The sequence below is a fragment of the Triturus cristatus genome, chromosome 3_2 (genome assembly GCF_964204655.1).
Source record: "Triturus cristatus chromosome 3_2, aTriCri1.1, whole genome shotgun sequence".
Taxonomy (NCBI): domain Eukaryota; kingdom Metazoa; phylum Chordata; class Amphibia; order Caudata; family Salamandridae; genus Triturus; species Triturus cristatus.
Window position 1 is genome coordinate 596,384,802 of NC_140584.1, and position 21,038 is coordinate 596,405,839.

The 21,038-nt window shown below is 43.2% G+C and overlaps 1 protein-coding gene across 2 annotated transcripts in view; it reads left to right on the top strand.

Moving 5' to 3' along the window:
• Positions 1–417: 417 nt before the first annotated feature.
• LOC146857803 (uncharacterized) overlaps positions 418–21,038 on the top strand; it is a 356,602-nt gene continuing 335,981 nt past the window's right edge. For both annotated transcript variants that reach the window (XM_085648469.1, XM_085648468.1), the window contains exons 1-3: positions 418–519; positions 3,072–3,184; positions 4,507–4,557. In XM_085648469.1, the coding sequence (XP_085504595.1) occupies positions 476–519; positions 3,072–3,184; positions 4,507–4,557 (208 nt within the window). In that variant the 5' untranslated portion in view covers positions 418–475. The remainder of the gene's footprint in view (positions 520–3,071; positions 3,185–4,506; positions 4,558–21,038) is intronic.

Below are 21,038 nucleotides of genomic sequence, written 5' to 3' on the forward strand. Positions count from 1 at the left end.
CAAGCGGCAGTGGCCATTTTGAAGCATAAGTATTCATATCATGAGCAATGCATTCACGCCTAAAATGACAGCGGTTAAAAATAGTTTTACAAACAAATAACCAATTCCTAAAGAATTATAGGATTCCTGGAGTAACCTTATATTTATTGAATTTAAGGCATCTATTTTGAAAAGGTAGCCGAGTAAATTGTATCATCATAAGACAGGAGCTTCAAAGCTATTAAACGGATTGTTTTATTATTTCTGCAGCGCTAGGTTCGTGTTCCTAAGATCACTTCAAGATAGGGGTCTGATTCGCGAACTATTTATCCGCGTCCTTCTATTGTGTCTTTACTTTTTGATCTGTATTACTCCCCAACGTCGGTGTTCGAAGTGCGGCAACGTGGCGATTGCGTGGTTACGTAATTCCCAGGATGCCTCACGACTCTTCCCAGCCGCCGGGGACAATGGAGCTGCATGCCTGGAGCTTAGGGCAATGGAGCCGCCTGGGGCTACATTTCGCGGGAAGCTTTGGCAGAGGTAGGACATCGGAAGTCCAAAGCACTAGCACCAGGGGCGTAACACAGGCCCCCGCAGCCCCCGTGGTGTGGGGGGGGCCCCACGCTCCAGGGGCCCCCTCACTTTCAGCGGAGGGAGATGGCTCATGCGCCTTCAAGCAAGCCTCTTCAGTTTTCGAAAATAAAAAGGTGCTCCTGCGCGCACGGCCTCCCCAAGTCCCCATAAATTAAACTGTTGCACGCACGCCACGGTGACGGCCTCTCCGAGTCTTCCCTCTCTTTCTGTCTCGCTCCTCAGTTATTGAAAACCGAGACTTTAAGCAACGGGTATTACCCTCTCTTTCCTCCTTTTGTTTATTTGCTCCCCTGTGAAATGGATCCAAAAAAGAAAAACATTTTGTTGGAAACGTTGTCTTTTCTGACACAAGCAGCCTCCGGGTGGAGAGAAATAAAACATTCCAAATGTGAAAAATAAATAAGTAATTAACTCCTTGCGTGCTCATGACGGAACCACGCCGTCATGAGCCACGGGCGGCATGTGCTCATGACGGCATGGTTCCGTCATGCTGCGGCCGTTGGCGGCCGCTCCTCCCACTTGGCACCAATTCCCGCCTGTGCGGGCGAAATAGAGAGTGGGCGGAGTCGTGACGGAACCACGCCGTCATGAGCGCAGCTCGCCCGTGACTCATGACGGCGTGGTTCCGTCATGAGCATGGCGGCGCCGTGCTCACCCCTCACCCCCCCAGCGCTGCGGCGGAATTCGCGCCGCAGCGAAGGGGTTAAAGCAAGACAGAGTGGTTGCAAGGTGGTCAGATTGATTTATTTACACCTAAACACATTAGCGCCACTTTACAGTGTTTGCCAGTGAAGTGATACTTTCATTTTCTCCTCTCTCTTTACATTCCCTGTGTGGGAAAGTGCACCTTGCCTGGAGGTACTGAAATACCTGCTTGATGGGTGAATTTGAAAACAAAATGTGTACTGTGTGTTTACGAATTTGGGGGCATATCATCAAGGCGAAGCGATAAAATTATCGCCGCTTTAGCGTCCGTTTTTCGGGCGAAAATCGGCGATAATTTTATCGCACCATCAGCAAGGACACGCTAACGCGTGTTCCTATGCCTCTTCGCCGGTTTCCTTAATGACTATCATAGTAACGCCAATGATATGCAAAGTGGGCGTACCCGAGTATAATAACGTGGGAAAGGGCGCTAACTGACCTATCTCCTATCAACAATCTCGTCGCTAACCTTCCTAGCGACGAGAAAAGTAGCGCTAACCACGCTTATCACAGGTTACTTTACGCCTGCTATTATTCTTACTAAGCCATATAAACCCATGGTAGGTGGATTGTGGGCATAAGCACACCCTCCTCTATGAACAAGGAATCACCTATCGCTGTGCGATTATCGCTGGATTTCCAGCGATAATCGCACATTTTGCAGCTATATCGCTTGGATTTTTATCGCTTTGGAGATAAGAGTTGCTGATAGCACGCTATCTCCGCAACAAAATCCAGCGATAGCCGGCGATAATTATCCTCGTGCTAAGCGCGCTTAGCGATAATTATCGGCAGCTGTTGCTGATATGCCCCTTGGGGGCACTTTATCAAGGACGGCGATAAAATGATCGCCGAGGCAGAAAACTGCCGCTAAAGCAGCGATAATGGGCTTGATAATATGCCGCAGAGAATTCCAATAGAAGCCCATGTTCACACCAGAACATGGGCTTCTATTGGAATTCTCTGCGGCATATTATCAAGCCCATTATCGCCGCTTTTAGTGGCAGTTCCTGCAGTTAAAGCGGCGATAATTTTAATGCCGTCCTTGATAATATGCCCCGTGGTCTTTTTAAACCATACTGCCTATGTTTTGAAAGGATATAAGCAAGTGGCCCAGTCAGGTGGTTCAGGTCAGTCCTTGTGAGGGAAGCTGCTGGACTTGTTTTTACCATGCACTTTGAAAGTATTTTCACCTTGATGCAAGAAGAAAGTTGGATTGTTTTACAAAACATGCTTGATTTTTGTATATTGCTGGACTGGTGATTGCTTTATTTTGCACTTTGAAAGTATTTGCACTTTTTATTTTGCTTTACAACTACAGTTAGTATAGATTGTCATTAGGTAATTGCTGATATGGTTTGTTTTTATCCTACAGACAGTGTTATTCATGGTGTTGCTTGCACTTGTGTGTAATACGTGTACCTTAAATCTTGTATTTAGCATTGTTTACACTACAGAAATGATAAGTTAAAACAGATAAACATCTGCATCAATGTTCTGAAGCATCCAAACAGTTTTCTTCCTCAGCCTTGTTTGCCTACCTGTTTTGCAGTGCTTACTAAGAAAGACATTATGATTGAAATTTCTTCCTCAGTTCACGTTATCATGCATAACCCTTGACAGTCGCTAGTGTGTGGCATGCAGATAATTCACCAGTCTATTTCTCTTGACTTTCGCAGGATACTGAGTTATAGCTTGCGTACTTCTCATGTACATTGTCAGTCGAGTTTTTATGGAATTGCAGGTTTGGGTTGGTCTTTCAAAGTTTCAAGGTATTGTCAATTCTATTTCAGACCCTTCACGTCCACTTCTCCCAGGAGTACTAATCAGGGAACTGCTGCTGTCTACATGAGGGGAAAAGGAAGGCAGCCTGGAGCACCATTTGGCGTCGTGACAGCAGTAAAAGGTAAGCTACAAAAACGTTTAAGGCTCTGTGAGTGCCTGAGGAAGTAGTCTTGCTCCCATTGCCAACACTGGTGATATGCTGACCATCACATAATGGTTTTTCCTTGGTAACCATTGCATGATACCCAACCTTTGGAAAACTTTGTCCAAGTCACAAAAAGGGTCATTCTTGGCCATATGTGAGCACGCATGATATGTTGGCTACCTCTGGTAAAATGCTGGGTTGGGTATAATGGTAGGAATTCCTGTCCTGTTGTTGGCTTCCATGATATGATGGTGCCTGTCTTTCGCATGTGCAAAGTGGTGATTGGCCGTAGGGTTTTGTATTTTATATTTCAATGTTTTATTGGTACCACAGTGGCTACTGTGCTGGGTACCCTTGTACCAGTCACTGATACCGGGGTACCTGCGGCCCAATCTTCTTCTTTTCTGTTTTTACCTGTTGGGAATTAAAGTGGGGTGTCCCAAAGGCCAAGGCATGCCTATCCTGACCCCTATGTGGTCTTTCATGTTTTCTTTCCCCCTTCAGGACTAGAGGATTGAGATGGCTGACCCACCATTCTCAATTTTGTGGACAGCCAATCAGGCTCCACCCTTTCACTTTGAAATGGGCCAATCGCAGATTATTTGGCACCAATGGTTCATTTATTTTTAAGTTTTAACTGGTGTTTACCCTAACATAACATGTAGATTTGTAATGCACACTTTCAGCGAAAAGGTATCTTGTTGCTCATTAATAGATGTTTGTTGTTACCCAACACAATGGTACTCATTTTATCAACCTCAGGATAAAAGGCTGAATGGATTGGGATTTGAACTCGTTGCTGTGAGGTAATGTATAGACTCCTACAGTGGATGCATTAGTCCACGAAGACAAGAGACCAGCTCATCATGATCTCCATTTTGATGCTAATTTCTCAACAATGGCTGAACAGATTTACACCAAATAACCAAAAGCAGGTTTTCTCTATAAAGTTCTAACATTTTGCTGATCAATTTTGGTATAATTTCTGCATAACTTTCCATGATGAAGCCAAAGTGATTTGTTTTAAAAAATAAATGTTTTAATGAAACGTTACCAAGGCTATTAAAGGAAAAAATGCCTTCTCTGGCCAAACTAGAAGTAAACTGTGGTGACTGTGTAATATATTTATGATATTCACCACTCAATATGCCATAATATGGTGCATGGTTAGTGAAACTCAACCACACATTCTGTCTCAGTTTATGCTTAAGAAGTTGAATTCACAATGTTATGTGCCTATTTATAAAATACTTTTTTACATTAGTAAATCACTTATATCTCCTCGTCAATTATTACAGCAATTCATCAGATTGCCCTGCTACTGGTCGGAAAAATAAGAACATTTCAAGGTAAGAATGGTTGCTAAAAAGGTAAGTGAAACTCATATTTTAAAACCAAGTGAGTAGCAGCAACTTTGACCACATAACCCAAAACACCTAATTATCTGGCACTTTCCCTTTGTACTCCTCACCTGCCTATCTCGGAAATAAGTTTCTGTTTACCAAATGCAGACCCTTAAAAAACAAAATAAGAAGAAACGCCTACTGCATTGTAGGCTCGTTGAAGTACTAATCTTCAGTCATTAACAAAACCACTCAATATCCCTCTCAGTTTTGCCAGACCCTACTCAAAGCCACTGTGCTTCTTGCTCACTTTACCATCACCCACTCACAACACATCCTAGTAACACTACTCACCACTAAACATTTTTCTTCTTATTCGCTCCTGCTGGTAAATATTTGAAAATCAACATGCAACTGTATTTACATTATCTCAAGAAATTGTCAATCTATGTAGGGGCCACTGGAATTATGCAGCTGAAGAAGACCAAATCCTGGGGCATAGTTGACTAAATTATGTGGTAAGAAAAGGCAAATTTTGTAGACGAATGCAGCACATTTTGTGACCTATTTTTGCATTTATTATTTTGGCATTTTTATTGTTGTTGACACTGGCTTAGCAAAGGTTTTACTCCATAAGCACTACTTTAAAACTCAAATACAGCAATAGGCTACAGAAAGATGACCCATCAACCTTCACAAAAGGACTTCCACTATGCTGCAACAGATTAGTAACTCTGCTCTATGCCACTCCACTGTACGCCACTCAACGCGACTCCGCTCTGTCACTCCAATACATGACACTATCTGCCACTCCATTCTACAACACACTATTCCACTCTTCGCAATTCCACACTGCAACACTCCACACCACTAGCTAGTGCACAACATGGCTAAAACACATTGCTCTTCCATAGGCAAATATCATTGAAATGTCATATCACACAATTGTGTCCAACTGCATTTCCTTTAAAAAAAATGTACAAGTCAATGCCATAAACGCCTTACACAAACATGTTTAGTGAATTGTTTTTATAAGTTCTAACATTAATGGAGTCTGGTGGACAATCAACATAGGAGGAATTACAACAATTACTTTTTTATCTGAATTGAATTTTGCACAATTGTTCATTTTGGGTAGCTTGAAAACAAACGGTGGTGATCCTGTCTGGTCATGGACCAAGTGGGAATTCAGTCAGGTTATCAACAATTCAACTGGCTCTCTACTTGCAGGAGGAGGGGTTTCCTGGTACAATCCTGTGTATGCCTGGGTTGGCTCCTTTGCTTTGTGCTTCTCCAACGATCTCTTGCTCCGGTCTTCTCACATACCACAATTATAAAATGCTTCCTAATAGCATGACTAATGAGTTTGTAACAGGCGTATTAGAATCATTGACTTCCAAGATATGTAACATATAAAATTTAGTCCAAAAGCCATCATTTAAAAGAAGCCTTGTGCAAGCAACCAAATGAATAAAATTGCTATAAATTAATCAGAATTAATGCGACTTGTGTTCAATTAACATTCAATTTGAATTCTGCTACCCTTACTTGAGTCTTCACAATCATTGCAATTAGTATTCAGATATTGCTCACAAAGAATACCACTAGTCTTCAAACAGTGGTCACAATCAATGAGACTAACCTTCAGTTTGCTCTTGAAATAGCACAAGAGCTACAAATAAACACTAACAGAATACTACTAAGCTTCAAATACTATTCTTCTAGAATACTACTAGTCTTCTTTTAGCAATCAATTGAAGTGTTCATCATGTATTTGAAGGGTAGTTGAGTAGAACTAGTATTCCCTCATTTGCATATTTCGGCTCGTGGGCATACTACTTAGTCTTCATGCATACTAAATGAATACTACATTTTAATAGTAAATGAATACCACTGTAAACACTGAAATCACACTAAATGAAGAGCTTCCATTTTGGTGAGAGCCAGTCAAGACAGTGACAGTCTGCACAGCATGACTCTGTGCAACAGTGGGAACTACACTACACACGCAGCCTCCACCATGTAAGTAAGCTGGTTTCGGCATATTTGTTAAGATGTAATAAACGTGAGGCCCATTAAATTAAATGCCTGTCTTGTTGATTTTTACTAATTACTTCCTTCATGCTATCTGAAGGGTTTTGCGAGAGCGGTTATGTGGACGCGTTTGACAAGCTAGTAAGGTGAACTTGACAAAACAGTACAGTCAGTTCTCTCCAGGATATAAGTTGGATAAATAATTGGAAAGCGCAAACAGGCAGATTGATGATAAAATAAATGGCATGCAGCATTACTTGTGGGAAGCGGTGAGGAGTCTGCCTCAGGGTAGAGTTCTCAAACCACTACTGTGTAAAAATGTTTTTTAAACACCATTTAACTGAATAAAGGAAGGCCGTTCAAGTTTAGTGGGGTGCCGGGGGAGAAGTGGGATTCATGGAGCAGTAAAGCGGTTTACCGTTTTTTTTGCACTAGACTAGTCTGCACATTTATTTTTGGGCTTCGATTAGCTGGGTAGTTCCAGTTTTTTTTGCAAGGCAGTACTTGCATAAAATTGAAGCAGGGGAAGGGGCGTTTTGGGCCTAGTTTTTCTGACCTTGTTGACGTGGTATTGTGTGTTTTGGGAACCGAAATTGTTGCTGTTCACCCTAGCTGGGAGTGGGTTCTAAGGGTCAGGACTTTGAATAAGGAAATGAATGAATGAGATGACCTATATTCTATTTTTAGGGAAGTGTAACTGTGAACGCCAAGGCTGTACTGTACAAAATGTGTGTATGCACGTTCCATTAGTTAGTGAAAGAAAAACAAATGCAACTTTGCTTTGTTACCGTTACTATGATTTACCCCAAATATTAATTTGTACTCTTCACAAACTCGTTGTCAGCATTTGAGTAAAATATTTCTAATATGCAGTCAAAGATACTCGCATTTCCATTTTAGTGGTTCTTTTACTAGTTTATGTATATCTAATCTGCTAACTTTGCTTTTTAGTATTTACCGCGTATATTCTTTCCTTTGCAACTTGTTCTAAAATAAGTCACTACCTTGCATACTAACAAGGGCCGGCGATAAATATAGCAAAGCGCGCTTAGCGCTTGCATACTTATCAACGGCTATCTCTGGAATTTATCGCCCGGTTAGTGCGTTATCAACAACGCGCATCGCCGAGGCGATAACATTTCCAGAGATAGTGTGGATATCGCCGTTTCCCATGGTGGAAAACGGCAATATCCTAGAAGATAGGGCCTGTGGTCTTAGCCACAGAATACACCCCCCATATTAAGTATGCCTTAGTCAGGAATTTAACAGACGTTAAATTCCTGCGTTAAGGCATACTTAACGCGATTTTAAAAATCTCTACCCTTCCTTGTTAATATCGCGAAGCTGCCTTCACGATATTTTCCCTGGTTGGTTTCATCGCCACGCCTACTTTGCATCTCATTAGCGATGCAAAGTTAGGCGTGCTGGAAACAGGCGCTAAGTCAGCAAAACACGCGATAGCTTGTGTTTGCTGATAACGCGATAAAACTATCGCCACTTTTTGGCCAAAAACGGCCGCATTTTTCTTGCTTTCAGTGTTATGTAATGTAAGAAAAATCTTGCCTTGGATTTGGGCTAAAATAATGTTTGCACACACAACTAATTACCGCCACTTTAATCACTATAATCCCTCTGTGGCAGGATGGACTTGGTTGGCGTGACTGTCTGCACAGCATGACTCTGTGCCAAAGTGTGAAGTGCACTACACACATCAAAGTATCGCTCGTCCGAGAACGCCTCAAGCACTGCTGGCCTCCAGTGCTGCTCCCTGCTGGGAGATGAGATCCCACCAAAACAGAGGCATGTTCGCCCAGACAGGCTGTTGGTCAGACCTGAAGGCGCCTTTGAGTTTCACGACCTGTCACCTTTACTTACTTATATTTCCAGCGCGGACATTGGTAGCATATACATGCCTGCACGAGACAGGATCCCGGACGCCAGGATCCTGTCTGATGCAGGCAGGTATATGCTACCAAATGTCCGCCCTGGATACAGAAAAGGAAGTAAAGGCGATAGGTCGTGGACAGAGTGCCAGCTTTAGCGCTAATGGCGCGCGGGGCGACATTGTTTGTTGATGCTCTTCCCTCCTCCTTCTCCAGAAAACCCTTCTTCCCAGATACCCCCAGTACCACACTCCGACACTGCCCCTCAGGAGAGCCCTTCTCTCTTGTGCAAAAATTATGCTCAGCCAAATAGGCTGCATGCGTCGTACCTGAAATATTAAATATGTATCAGCTCGAGTTCACTGGACTATGCACTCGGATGAACTCGCTGTTTCACCAGAGTTCAGTTAGAGGTAACAATGTGTGGATTATGCTGTAAGTAAAGAAATGTTTGACCATGTTTGCAGACCAGTTAAGCAACTAGTGTTGGGGGGGCACATTAATGCAGTATAGTCCCAACACCGGCATCACTGCAGTTTCAATATGTGCTGTGTGGTATTTTTCCACAGCACATGTGTGCTGTGTGAAAATATCACACCTCAAGGATGACATCACTCTGTAGAAAAAGGGCAAGCAAAACACATGAAGAACAACAGCTCAGGATTAATATAGTGATTCTGACAATATCATGGTAGCTATGTTAGGCCTGTAACTTTTAAACTGCAAGTAACAAAAGGGTCTCTCTGACAAAAGCAGTAACTAACCCATTGAACTATCTACTTTATATTCACTTTGTGATCTGCATGGTACACATTCTTTGCAGCAGGCATATTAACCCTCTGCGCATTACAATTGCCTTGGGCTCAAAATGCTGCTATTTTATTTTATTTATTTTAAAAGTTTTATATAGCGCTAGCTTGACCCATGGGTATCAGAGCGCTTTACATACATACTGTAAAGAAAAACAGACGGAAATTGCATTACATAGTAGGCAGGCAGTAAGGAAGCAAAACCAGGGATAAATAACATACAGCATGGAAGATAAGGTGGGTAACACAGTCCTAACTATCCTTGAATGTCAAGAGAGAGGAGTAAACTCGGATATTGAAGCTAGTTTCACCTATTTAGTTGTTTGTTAAATAAAAAATCTATGAGGTACTCAGCATTGTTTTCTCAAAGTCTGTTATGAAGCTCTCTGGTTATACTGAATAAGCAGATACCTATGTTATTATATGACATCTCTTTATTAATGTAATAACTGCACTCTCACAATTGCCTTCTTAACCTTGCTTTCTCAAATTTGCTTGAAAATGCACCATTTGTCCACTCTTTATTAAAAATCTCTCCGGGGAGAACCCCCCAACCCTCCTTACATTGTTCGGTCGCTACGTTTGATTGCCATGGTGCACACCACCACAAATTTTACGCTGCACCACTTTCAAATGTCACCAGCCGCCACTGACTCATACATCTTTTCTATGAACATCCCAACTGTCACATCCAAAATCATCAGCAACAACATCAACTTCCTCTGATACTTTAATCTTTATTCTTAATCTATACCTGTGTGGTGTATTTCATCTCTTTTTTCATAAGTACAACTTCAGGTTTTCAGTCGAACACCCCACCTGCATGATGCAAGTGATGATGCAATCATGCTGTTCCACATGTCAACACACCCTTAACCCCTTCAGCGGAAATCTGGGCCCACCACCTACCGTGGCATTGCACATGCCAGGAAAACACTCCATGTGAAATGACACTCCCTGCAATCTGTAAAACCAATTGCTTGTGGTCGGGAAAGCTCTTACAGTTGCTTTGCTTATAAATAGCACAACTAGGCTCAAACTTCGGGGGAGTGGGCTAACAAGTCGATTAGTGGAGAAAAGAGACATCATAAGAGCTGAATCGAATTTACTTGTTAAGGGCTCCCTATGCTGTTATGAAGCAGCACATAAAACACAGAGTCTTGCTGAGCGAGCATATAATGCTAATAGTGCATTTTAAAGCACATTGGTTCAGTAATTTGATCACGGCATGATATGATTTTTGGGCTGTCCCTCCAGGAATATTTTAGCACAGTTATATTTTAATGCACATCAGGCCTGTAATCCTGGTGCAAGGTGTAACTCCAGATTGTATTTTACATAACATTCTGTGGCAAATTTTACAATCCAAACACACTGGGCCGATTGTGTCAACCTAACTGGTCTTTAAAAAAATCCTGTCACACAATATTTGAGCATCCTTTTCCCTAAGGAAGATTTGGAAATTTGGAAGCAAATAATGCACTTTGAGCACATTTCTTTACGCATCTTTCTGTTCATGCTTCATTTACCTGCACACAATACTTTTCTACTATTTGCTGAATGTGTTTTTTAGTATAGTAAACTCCTTTTTTGCTGTTGGTGGTGAAGGCTGCCTCATGTTACAGCTCTTTAGTACTTTGTGTGACAACTCCCACCAAATACTTTTGGGTTTTGAAATGCTTGGGTAGTCATTTAGCATGAAATACAGCCCATGTTTGATAAGATTTGCTCTAATAACTTGCATTAAACATAGAAACTGATCACACAAGTGTTATTATACATGACATCCCCACATCAAACATCGGTGTCAATCTGGAATTACCATGGGTAAGAAATGTTGACCTAATTTTCCGGTCAGTACTCATTACACTGCACTTGGTACCCCTAGTCTCAGTGGAAAGATCAGAAAATAAACAGAGCTTTAAAAGACACATTCCATTCCAGCCCCTCTACCTAGCCAATGGGTAGCAAATAAGTATCTGTTATGGAGCAAAGCATGGGTAAAGGGATCAACCTGTGATGCCACTTCAGCTACTGCTGGCATTTTAGAGAGTACATGCTATGGCAGCTCAGGGCTGATATCCAAACCTGCAATACACCCCGAACACACATAGGATTATTCAATAGTTAATACCATTCACAAAACCAATTTGCAACAGTGCTTAAAAATGTTTGCACATTTTTATCGAATTCTTGTCTGAAGCAAATTCATATAAAAATAGACTTTGTGGGATGGAAGCTTAGTAGCAGAATGATGATGTAATCCCAAAAAGAAATTTGGATGCATAAGACTATCTTTGAATAAGAATGATGGTGCTAAATTAGAACAACCGCAAAACATTTTGGAGTAATCATAGTGTGAGAAAAAGACTGAGTTGCAGATAAACTAGTGTCTACTTTATTGTGGTGTGCAGGAAATGTGACACAATCAATAGGCCCTCCAAACCTAATCCTAACCTCCTTTAAGACAACAATATTGTCTCATCTGAGCAGAAAGCAATTACTCCAGAGACAGAAAATACCTTCCATAGTACTATTGATTTTAAGCACCGCCCCTCCTGCTAAGTAGCCTTCTCTCTTATAAGCCATTGCTGAACATAAGACATCTCTTACCATGCAGGCCTATGTTCTCAAAGAAGCCATCTCTCCCTTCCACTTTCCCTCCTGCTGTTTCCTCAGATAAATGTAACTACTACTGGAAGGATCTTGAGAGGTCTGCCTTGATGCCCTATGTCACAGGTTGGCAGTTTCTGCGTCCAAGGGGCTCTTCTTGGCAAATGCCTTTCGAGGCTAAATGTAAAACACTGTTGAACAGCCATTCTGAGATACCAATATCCTGAGGAAGCCCTGCTCTATCCACAAGACACTGTCACTTTTTTAAGGGCTCTTTGTTGAACAAACACATTCTAAGCAGTTCCACTCAAAGGTTTCAATGTCAATAATCATCAAGAATCATCAAGGATAATGAGGAATGATTCAGGTAAGCAATATTAATACATTTAAGGTGACGAGAAACAATTGGTCTTCTCAATTTTACTGTGGTCTTTAGGTAAACTCTAGACACCGAATTGGTCAATTAAATAGTCTTGAAGCTGGTTGTGTATCTAAGAGGTGCATCTTTCTAAAGCATATTCAATTAAATATTTAAAGACATGTAATAAGGCGTAAATGCAGCAGGGTTTCGCTGTGAAGTTTGTCAGTGGGCTGACGCACTATTGAACTTCAGAGCAAAATCCAAGGTATAATATCTAAGTCTATAACCTTCTTGCATTCAATCAGCATGAAGTGTTGTTATCGGTATTTGTATACTGCATTTTACCATTAGTATGGCACTTAGGGGCAGATGTACGACCGTTTCTTGCTGTACCAAATGGGAATTCGGCCAGTTTGCGACATCAAAATTGTTCTGCCCCATGCACAAACCATATTTTGCGAGTCGGTAACCTATTGTGACTCGATTTTAGGAAGGGGTACCAAGGGCATCCCTTCCTAATAGCGAGTCTAACAGCAATGTATGATTTGCATTTGCGGTCCCAAAATACTTGCAGTTTTCCACCTACTTCAAGTAGGTGATAAGCCACTCGTGAACAGGAAGGGGTCCCCAGGGGACCCCTTTCCCTTTGTGAATGGGTGCGAAATATTTTTTAAGAGCAGGCAGTGGTCCCAGGGACCACTGCCTGCCCTTAAAAAATGAAACTGAAAAGTAAAATGTTTCTTTTTTAAATGCATCCCGTCATCCTTTAAGAAAAACGGGCTGCATTAAAAAAACTGCTTTATTAAAAAAACAGTCACAGACATGGTGGCTGCTGACCACAGCAGGCCACCATCCCTAGGAGTGCTAGCCATTCACACTGGGGTCACAAATTGTGCTTGCCTCATGAATATTAATGAGGCATGCAATTTGCGACCCCCATTGAGAATCGCAAACAGTGTCTGAGACACTGTTGTACATTCACTTTTGCAAGTCGCAAATTGCGAGTTCAAATTCAACGCAATTTGCGATTCGCAAAACTGAATGGTCGTTCATCTGGCCCTAAGATTCTTCGTTGTTCCAAACGCCTTTTTGTATGGTTTCCAAAAGGTTGCTATTACTGAATACTGATCTCTCCTCATCTGCTTCTCATCTCCCCTGCCTACTCTTAATTATTCCAACTGATATAGAGGCCCTACCAAAGATCAAGGATAGAATATTGAGGACAAAATTATCATGTGGACAAATATTGTGTCAACAATATCAAGGATCAAAATATTGAGAATGTTAGCGCAAATAGGCAAGTATAGATTTACTATTCTTACCTCCAAATCTACATACCTTTGAGATGTATATTGTCAAGGTGCATGTATGTGGAATTGAGTATAGTAAATCTTTGCATATCCATAGAAAATGACCTTCACAATATTATTGTTCTCAATATTCTTGACACAATATTTTGTCCACACAATATTTTGGACTCAATATTTTGTCCAAACACCCCCTACCAAACAACTCCACATTAATGAGTGCCATTCCTGTATGTGATGATAATAAAAGACTCTATATCATGAGAAAACTTAGCATCTGGAATGTCCAACCAAAACTCAAACTAGATTCTACATGCCAGACAAAAGACTCACCATCTTCAGTGGGTCTTCAGAACTACACATCGTGCTGGAAAACTCTTGACACAATTGTTTCAACACCAAAATGGAGTGACTGGGCAGTAAATCTTCCTATCATCGGGAGAAACCACCAACTCATCTCTTTCTAAATCAACTTGGCCACCAATGCCGCTTTTCCAATATCTACAACAAGAATACCTTCTACAGACTGATTCAACTTCATCACAATCAACTCTCACCTCACTGCATCCTTGGCATCGCAAATGCATTACAAAAGAGAAGGCTATCCAATGGCTTCAAGAGACGCAACTGAAGACTTCCTTATTTCCTGAAAACCAGACCAAAGATACTGCTGCTCATTACAAATGTAGAACAATGCATAAGGAAAGCAAAACTGAAGTGAAGAAGTCAAATTCTACAACCTAGCCTCCACAGTTATCAGGTTCACTCTACCCCAATTACTTTGTGATATGCTTGCAGACATTCTTGTCATGATGACCGATATCCTAGAACACTGTCTCAGACATAAGTCATTCAGTAACCTCATACCTCAGTTCACAAGGCATAATACATAAGGGGATATTTACAAGAAAATGCTGGAGCACGGTGTTACGCCAAATTTGGCAACGCCGTGCTATGACATTTTCAAAATGCAGAGGATGCGCCTTATTTACAAAAATATGGCACCCCCAGCAGTTTTTGCTAGCGATAAAAAAGCTGCCTAGCGCCAGCACAGGCACCCATGCGCCATGTTGATTTAGCCAGCTACTGATTAAACTCTAATAGTGCACTCCTGTGCAAACTGAAAGAAAGAGCTGATTAGATTTAAATGTATGTCTTCCTCTCTCTCTAATTGTCACATTGACTTCCATTCTGGTAGTGGATCACAATACACTCCCATATCCACCAGAAAATCACAACTGATTGCGAATGGATTTGCCACATACTGCCTCTGGGCCCATCTGCCACCTTTGATTTAGTGTGCCGTCCCAGCCTACTAAAAGGCTATGAGATCTTAACATGCAAGTAATAATTTTAGACTAAATATCCTCCTACCTTTCTGACAGAAAAATCATCATCTCGTGCCCACCATACTCAATGAATTTATTCCCCATTCTCTTAGGAATACCGCAAGACTCAATTGTCTTGGAACTCCTCTTTAACGATTATCTCAGACCATTAACATGCCTCATTAGGTTCTTTAAACTAAACAATTACAGCTCTGTGGATAAGATCCAGATTATCCTCAAACTTCAAATCCTAGAGGGATCTGGCATAAACCATTGCCAATAAACCATGGGCCATTAAATGCTAATAAACCACCTGAAACAGCTTATTTGAAACCCAGATACTTAGAGGTAGAAACTTGATGCACTATTCTACTATTCATAAGACAACAAAAAAGCAGCAGCACCTCTACCTCGGAGACCACGTTACTCCTGCTCTCAAAATACTTGGTCAGATGTTTCTCTTTCAAAGCTCTTTTTATTACCCACAGGAGAATCTAAACAAAGCTTCAGTGATGCACACAGACTAGAACGCTGGCCTCAAACCTGGCATCCCAGCCTCCACCCCTTCAGGAAGATACACACTTGGCAACCTGATACCAAAGCAAACACTCTTATGTTAATCAGAAATCATTGATAAGAGAGTCAACTATAACAGCAAGTTATTTCAATTTCTTCTGTTTGTTCGCCACCCAATCCTGTACATGGTATGCATAAGTTTTACCACAGAAACAGCCAACACGTGTTTTGACCACAGGACTTTTTCAAGGCTAAATCAGTGTCCAATTACTGAAGTAATAGACTCGAAAAAGCACATCCGCCGTGTTCTGTTGTTCCTTCCCACACAAAGTCAATTCTATTAGTGGGCAGGTAATTGTCCGAAACTTCAATAAACTGGTGGTGGAAACCTGGACCAGAAATGTACCCAAAAGAAACAAGCATTGACATAGCCAATAGGTCTCACTTTTGGGACCTTCTAAGTATTTAGTTATGCAGCACAATATCCTTGGTGCAACCACATCAACTGTTGTGTGGCTAAACACTTATAAGGTCCCAAAGGTGAGACCTAGTGGCTATGCCAATGCTTGGTGTGGTTGTGTGTGTGGTTGTGTGTGGTTGTGTGTGTGCGGTTGTGGGTGTGTGTGTGTGGATGTGTGGTTGGGTGTGGTTGTGTGTGTGGTTGTGTGTGTGGTTGTGTGTGTGTGGTTGTGTGTGTGGTGTGTGTGCAGTTGTGTGTGTGGTTGTGTGTGTGGTTGAGTGTGTGTGGTTGTGTGTGTGTGTGTGGTTGTGTGTGTGGTTGTGTGCTTGTGTGAGTGGTTGTGTGGTTGGTTGTGTGGGTGGTTGTGTGTGTGGTTGTGTGTGTGTGGTTGTGTGTATGTGTGGTTGTGTGTGTGTGTGTGTGGATGTGTGTGTGGTTGTGTGTGTGTGGTTGTGTGTGGTGTGTGTGTGGTTGTGTGTGTATGGTTGTATGTGTGGTTGTGTGTGTGGTTGTATGTGTGGTTGTGTGTGTGTTGTTGTGTGTGTATGGTTGTGTGTGTGGTTGTGTGTATGGTTGTGTGTGTGTGTGGTTGTGTGTGTGGTTGTGTGTGTGGGGGGTTGTGTGTGGTTGTGTGTGTGGATGTGTGGATGTGGTTGTGTGTGTGGTTGTGTGGTTGTGTGTGTGGTTGTGTGTGTGTGTGGCTGTGTGTGTAGTTGTGGTTGTGTATGGTTGTGTGTGTGTTTGTGTGTGAGGTTGTATGTGTGGTTGTGTGTAAGGTTGTGTGTGTGTGGTTGTGGGTGTGTATGTGGAAGTGTGGTTGGGTGTGGTTGTGTGTATGGTTGTGCGTGTGTGGTTGTGTGTGGATGTGTGGTTGTGTGTGGTTGGGTGTGTGGTTGTGTGTGTGTGGTTGTGTGTGTGTGTGGTTGTGTGGGTGGTTGTTTGTGTGAGTGGTTGTGTGTGGTTGTGTGTGTGTGGTTGTGTGTGTGTGTGGTTGTGTGTGTGTGGTTTTGTGTGTGTGGTTGTGTGTGTGTGGTTGTGTGTGTGGTTGTGTGTTTGGTTGTGTGTGTGGTTGTATGTGTGGTTGTGGTTGTGTGTGGTTGTATGTGTGGTTGTGGTTTTGTGTGTGGTTGTGTGTGTGGTTGTGTTTGTGTTTGTGGTTGTGTGTGTGTGTGTGTGGTTGTATGTGTGTGGTTGTGTGTGTGGTTGTGTGTGTGTGGTTGTGGTTGTGTTTGTGTGTGTGATTGTGTGTGTGGTTTTGTGTGTGGTTTTGTGTGTGGTTGTGGTTGTGTGTGGTTGTGTGTGTGGTTTTGTGTGTGGTTGTGGTTATGTGTGTGTGTGGTTGTGTGTGTGGTTGTGTGTGTGGTTATGTGTGTGCTTGTGTGTATGGTTGTGTGTGTGGTTGTGTGTGTGGTTGTGTGTGTGGTTTTGGCTGTGTGTGTGGTTGTGTGTGTGGTTGTGTGTGTGTGGTTGTGTGTGTGTGCATGTGTGGTTGTGTGTGTGATTGTGTGTGTGATTGTGTGTGTGTGTGTTTGTGTGTGTGTGTGTGTGATTGTGTGTGTGCGTGTGTTTGTGTGTGTGTGTGGTTGTGTGTGGTTGTGTGTGTGGTTGTGTGTGTGGTTGTGTGTGTGTGTGTGTGGTTGAGTGTGTGGTTGTGTGTGTGTGTGTGTGTGATTGTGTGTGTGTGTGTTTGTGTGTGTGTGTGGTTGTGTGTGTGGTTGTGTGTGTGGTTGTGTGTGTGGTTGTGTGTGTGTGTGTGTGGTTGAGTGTGTGGTTGTGTGTGTGAGGTTGTGTGTGTGGTTGTGGTTGTGTGTGTGGTTGTGTGTATGTGTGTGGTTGTGTGTGTGTGGTTGTGGTTGTGCATGTGGTTGTGGTTGTGTTTGATTGTGGTTGTGTGTGGTTGGGTGTGTGTGGTTGTGTGGTTGTGGTTGTGTGTGTGGTTGTGTGTGTGGTTGTGTGTGTGGTTGTGGCTGTAGTTGTGGGTGTGGTTGTGTGTGGTTATGTGGGTGTGGTTGTGTGGATGGCTGTGTGTGTGGTTGTGTATGTGTGTGGTTGTGTGTGTGGTTGTGTGTGGTTGTGTGTGTGGTTGTGTGTTGTGTGTGTGGTTGTGTGTGGTTGTGAGTGACTGGTTGTGTGTGGTTATGTGTGTGGTTGTGGTTGTGTGTGTGGTTGTGTGTGTGGTTGTGTGTGTGTGTGGTTGTGTGTGTGGTTGTGTGTGTGATTGTGTGTGTGTGTGTGTGGTTGGGTGTGGTTGTGTGTGTGGTTGTGTGTGTGGTTGTGTGTGGTTGTGTGTGGTTGTGTGCGTGGTTGTGTGTGTGTGGTTGTGTGTGGTTGTGGTTGTGTGTGTGGTTGTGTGTATGTGTGTGGTTGTGTGTGGTTGTGGTTGTGCATGTGGTTGTGGTTGTGTTTGGTTGTGGTTGTGTGTGGTTGTGTGTGTGTGTGGTTGTGTTTGTGTGTGTGTGTGGTTGTGTGTGTGGGTGTGTATTTTTGTGGGTGTGGTTGTGTGGGTGTGGTTGTGTGTGTGGGTGGGTGGGTGTTTGTGTGTGTGTGGTTGGGTGTGTGTGATTGTGGTTGTGTGTGTGTGGTTGGGTATGTGTGGTTGTGTGGTTGTGGTTGTGTATGTGGTTGTGTGTGTGGTTGTGTGTGTGGTTGTGAGTGTGGTTGTGGCTGTAGTTGTGGGTGTGGTTGTGTGTGGTTGTGTGTGTGGGTGTGGTTGTGTGGGTGGCTGTGTGTGTGGTTGTGTGTGTGTGTGGTTGTGTGTGTGGTTGTGTGTGTGGTTGTGTGTGGTTGTGTGTGTGGTTGTGTGTTGTGTGTGTGGTTGTGTGTGGTTGTGAGTGACTGGTTGTGTGTGGTTGTGTGTGTGGTTGTGTGTGTGTGTTATGTGTGTGGTTGTGGTTGTGTGTGTGGTTGTGTGTGTGGTTGTGTGTGTGTGGTTGTGTGTGTGTGGTTGTGTGTGTGGTTGTGTGTTTGGTTGTGTGTGTGGTTGTATGTGTGGTTGTGGTTGTTTGTGGTTGTATGTGTGGTTGTGGTTTTGTGTGTGGTTGTGTGTGTGGTTGTGTTTGTGGTTGTGTGTGTGTGTGTGTGGTTGTATGTGTGTGGTTGTGTGTGTGGTTGTGTGTGTGTGTGGTTGTGTTTGTGGTTGTGTTTGTGTGTGTGATTGTGTGTGTGGTTTTGTGTGTGGTTTTGTGTGTGGTTGTGGTTGTGTGTGGTTGTGTGTGTGGTTTTGTGTGTGGTTGTGGTTGTGTGTGTGTGTGGTTGTGTGTGTGGTTGTGTGTGTGGTTGTGTGTGTGGTTATGTGTGTGCTTGTGTGTATGGTTGTGTGTGTGGTTGTGTGTGTGGTTGTGGCTGTGTGTGTGGTTGTGTGTGTGGTTGTGTGTGTGTGGTTGTGTGTGTGTGCATGTGTGGTTGTGTGTGTGATTGTGTGTGTGTGTGTGTGTTTGTGTGTGTGTGTGTTTGTGTGTGTGTGTGATTGTGTGTGTGGGTGTGTTTGTGTGTGTGTGTGGTTGTGTGTGGTTGTGTGTGTGGTTGTGTGTGTGGTTGTGTGTGTGGTTGTGTGTGTGTGTGTGGTTGAGTGTGTGGTTGTGTGTGTGTGGTTGTGTGTGTGGTTGTGGTTGTGTGTGCGGTTGTGTGTATGTGTGTGGTTGTGTGTGTGTGGTTGTGGTTGTGCATGTGGTTGTGGTTGTGTTTGATTGTGGTTGTGTGTGGTTGGGTGTGTGTGGTTGTGTGGTTGTGGTTGTGGTTGTGTGTGTGGTTGTGTGTGTGGTTGTGTGTGTGGTTGTGGCTGTAGTTGTGGGTGTGGTTGTGTGTGGTTATGTGGGTGTGGTTGTGTGGATGGCTGTGTGTGTGGTTGTGTATGTGTGTGGTTGTGTGTGTGGTTGTGTGTGGTTGTGTGTGTGGTTGTGTGTTGTGTGTGTGGTTGTGTGTGGTTGTGAGTGACTGGTTGTGTGTGGTTATGTGTGTGGTTGTGGTTGTGTGTGTGGTTGTGTGTGTGGTTGTGTGTGTGTGTGGTTGTGGTTGTGTGTGTGGTTGTGTGTGTGATTGTGTGTGTGTGTGTGGTTGTGTGTGGTTGTGTGTGTGGTTGTGTGTGTGGTTGTGTGTGGTTGTGTGTGGTTGTGTGCGTGGTTGTGTGTGTGTGGTTGTGTGTGGTTGTGGTTGTGTGTGGTTGTGGTTGTGTGTATGTGTGTGGTTGTGTGTGTGGTTGTGTGTGGTTGTGGTTGTGCATGTGGTTGTGGTTGTGTTTGGTTGTGGTTGTGTGTGGTTGTGTGTGTGTGTGGTTGTGTTTGTGTGTGTGTGGTTGTGTGTGTGGGTGTGTATTTTTGTGGGTGTGGTTGTGTGGGTGTGTTTGTGTGTGTGGGTGGGTGTGTGTTTGTGTGTGTGTGGTTGGGTGTGTGTGATTGTGGTTGTGTGTGTGTGGTTGGGTATGTGTGGTTGTGTGGTTGTGGTTGTGTATGTGGTTGTGTGTGTGGTTGTGTGTGTGGTTGTGAGTGTGGTTGTGGCTGTAGTTATGGGTGTGGTTGTGTGTGGTTGTGTGGGTGTGGTTGTGTGGGTGGCTGTGTGTGTGTGGTTGTGTGTGTGTGTGGTTGTGTGTGTGGTTGTGTGGTGGTTGTGTGTGGTTGTGTGTGTGGTTGTGTGTTGTGTGTGTGGTTGTGTGTGGTTGTGAGTGACTGGTTGTGTGTGGTTGTGTGTGTGGTTGTGTGTGTGTGTTATGTGTGTGGTTGTGGTTGTGTGTGTGGTTGTGTGTGTGGTTGTGTGTGTGTGGTTGTGGTTGTGTGTGTGGTTGTGTGTTTGTGGTTTTGTTTGTGTGTGGTGTTGTGTGTGTGGTTGTGTGTGTGTGTGGTTGTGTGTGTGTGTGTGTGTGTTTTTGTGTGTGTTTTTGTGTGTGGTTGTGTGTGTGGTTGTGTGTGTGTGGTTGTATGTGTGGTTGTGGTTGTGTGTGGTTGTGTGTGGTTGTGTGGTTGTGTGTGTGGCTGTGTGTGCGGTTGTGCGTGTGGTTGTGTGTGTGGTTGTGGTTGTGAGTGTGATTGTGTGTGTGGTTGTGGTTGTGTGTGTGTGTGTGTGTGGTTGTGATTGTGTGTGTGGTTGTGTGTGTTGTTGTGTGTAGGGATTGTGTGTGTGGTTGTGTGTGGTCGTTTGTGTGTGGTTGTGTGTGTGGTTGTGTGTGTGGTTGTGTTTGTTTGTG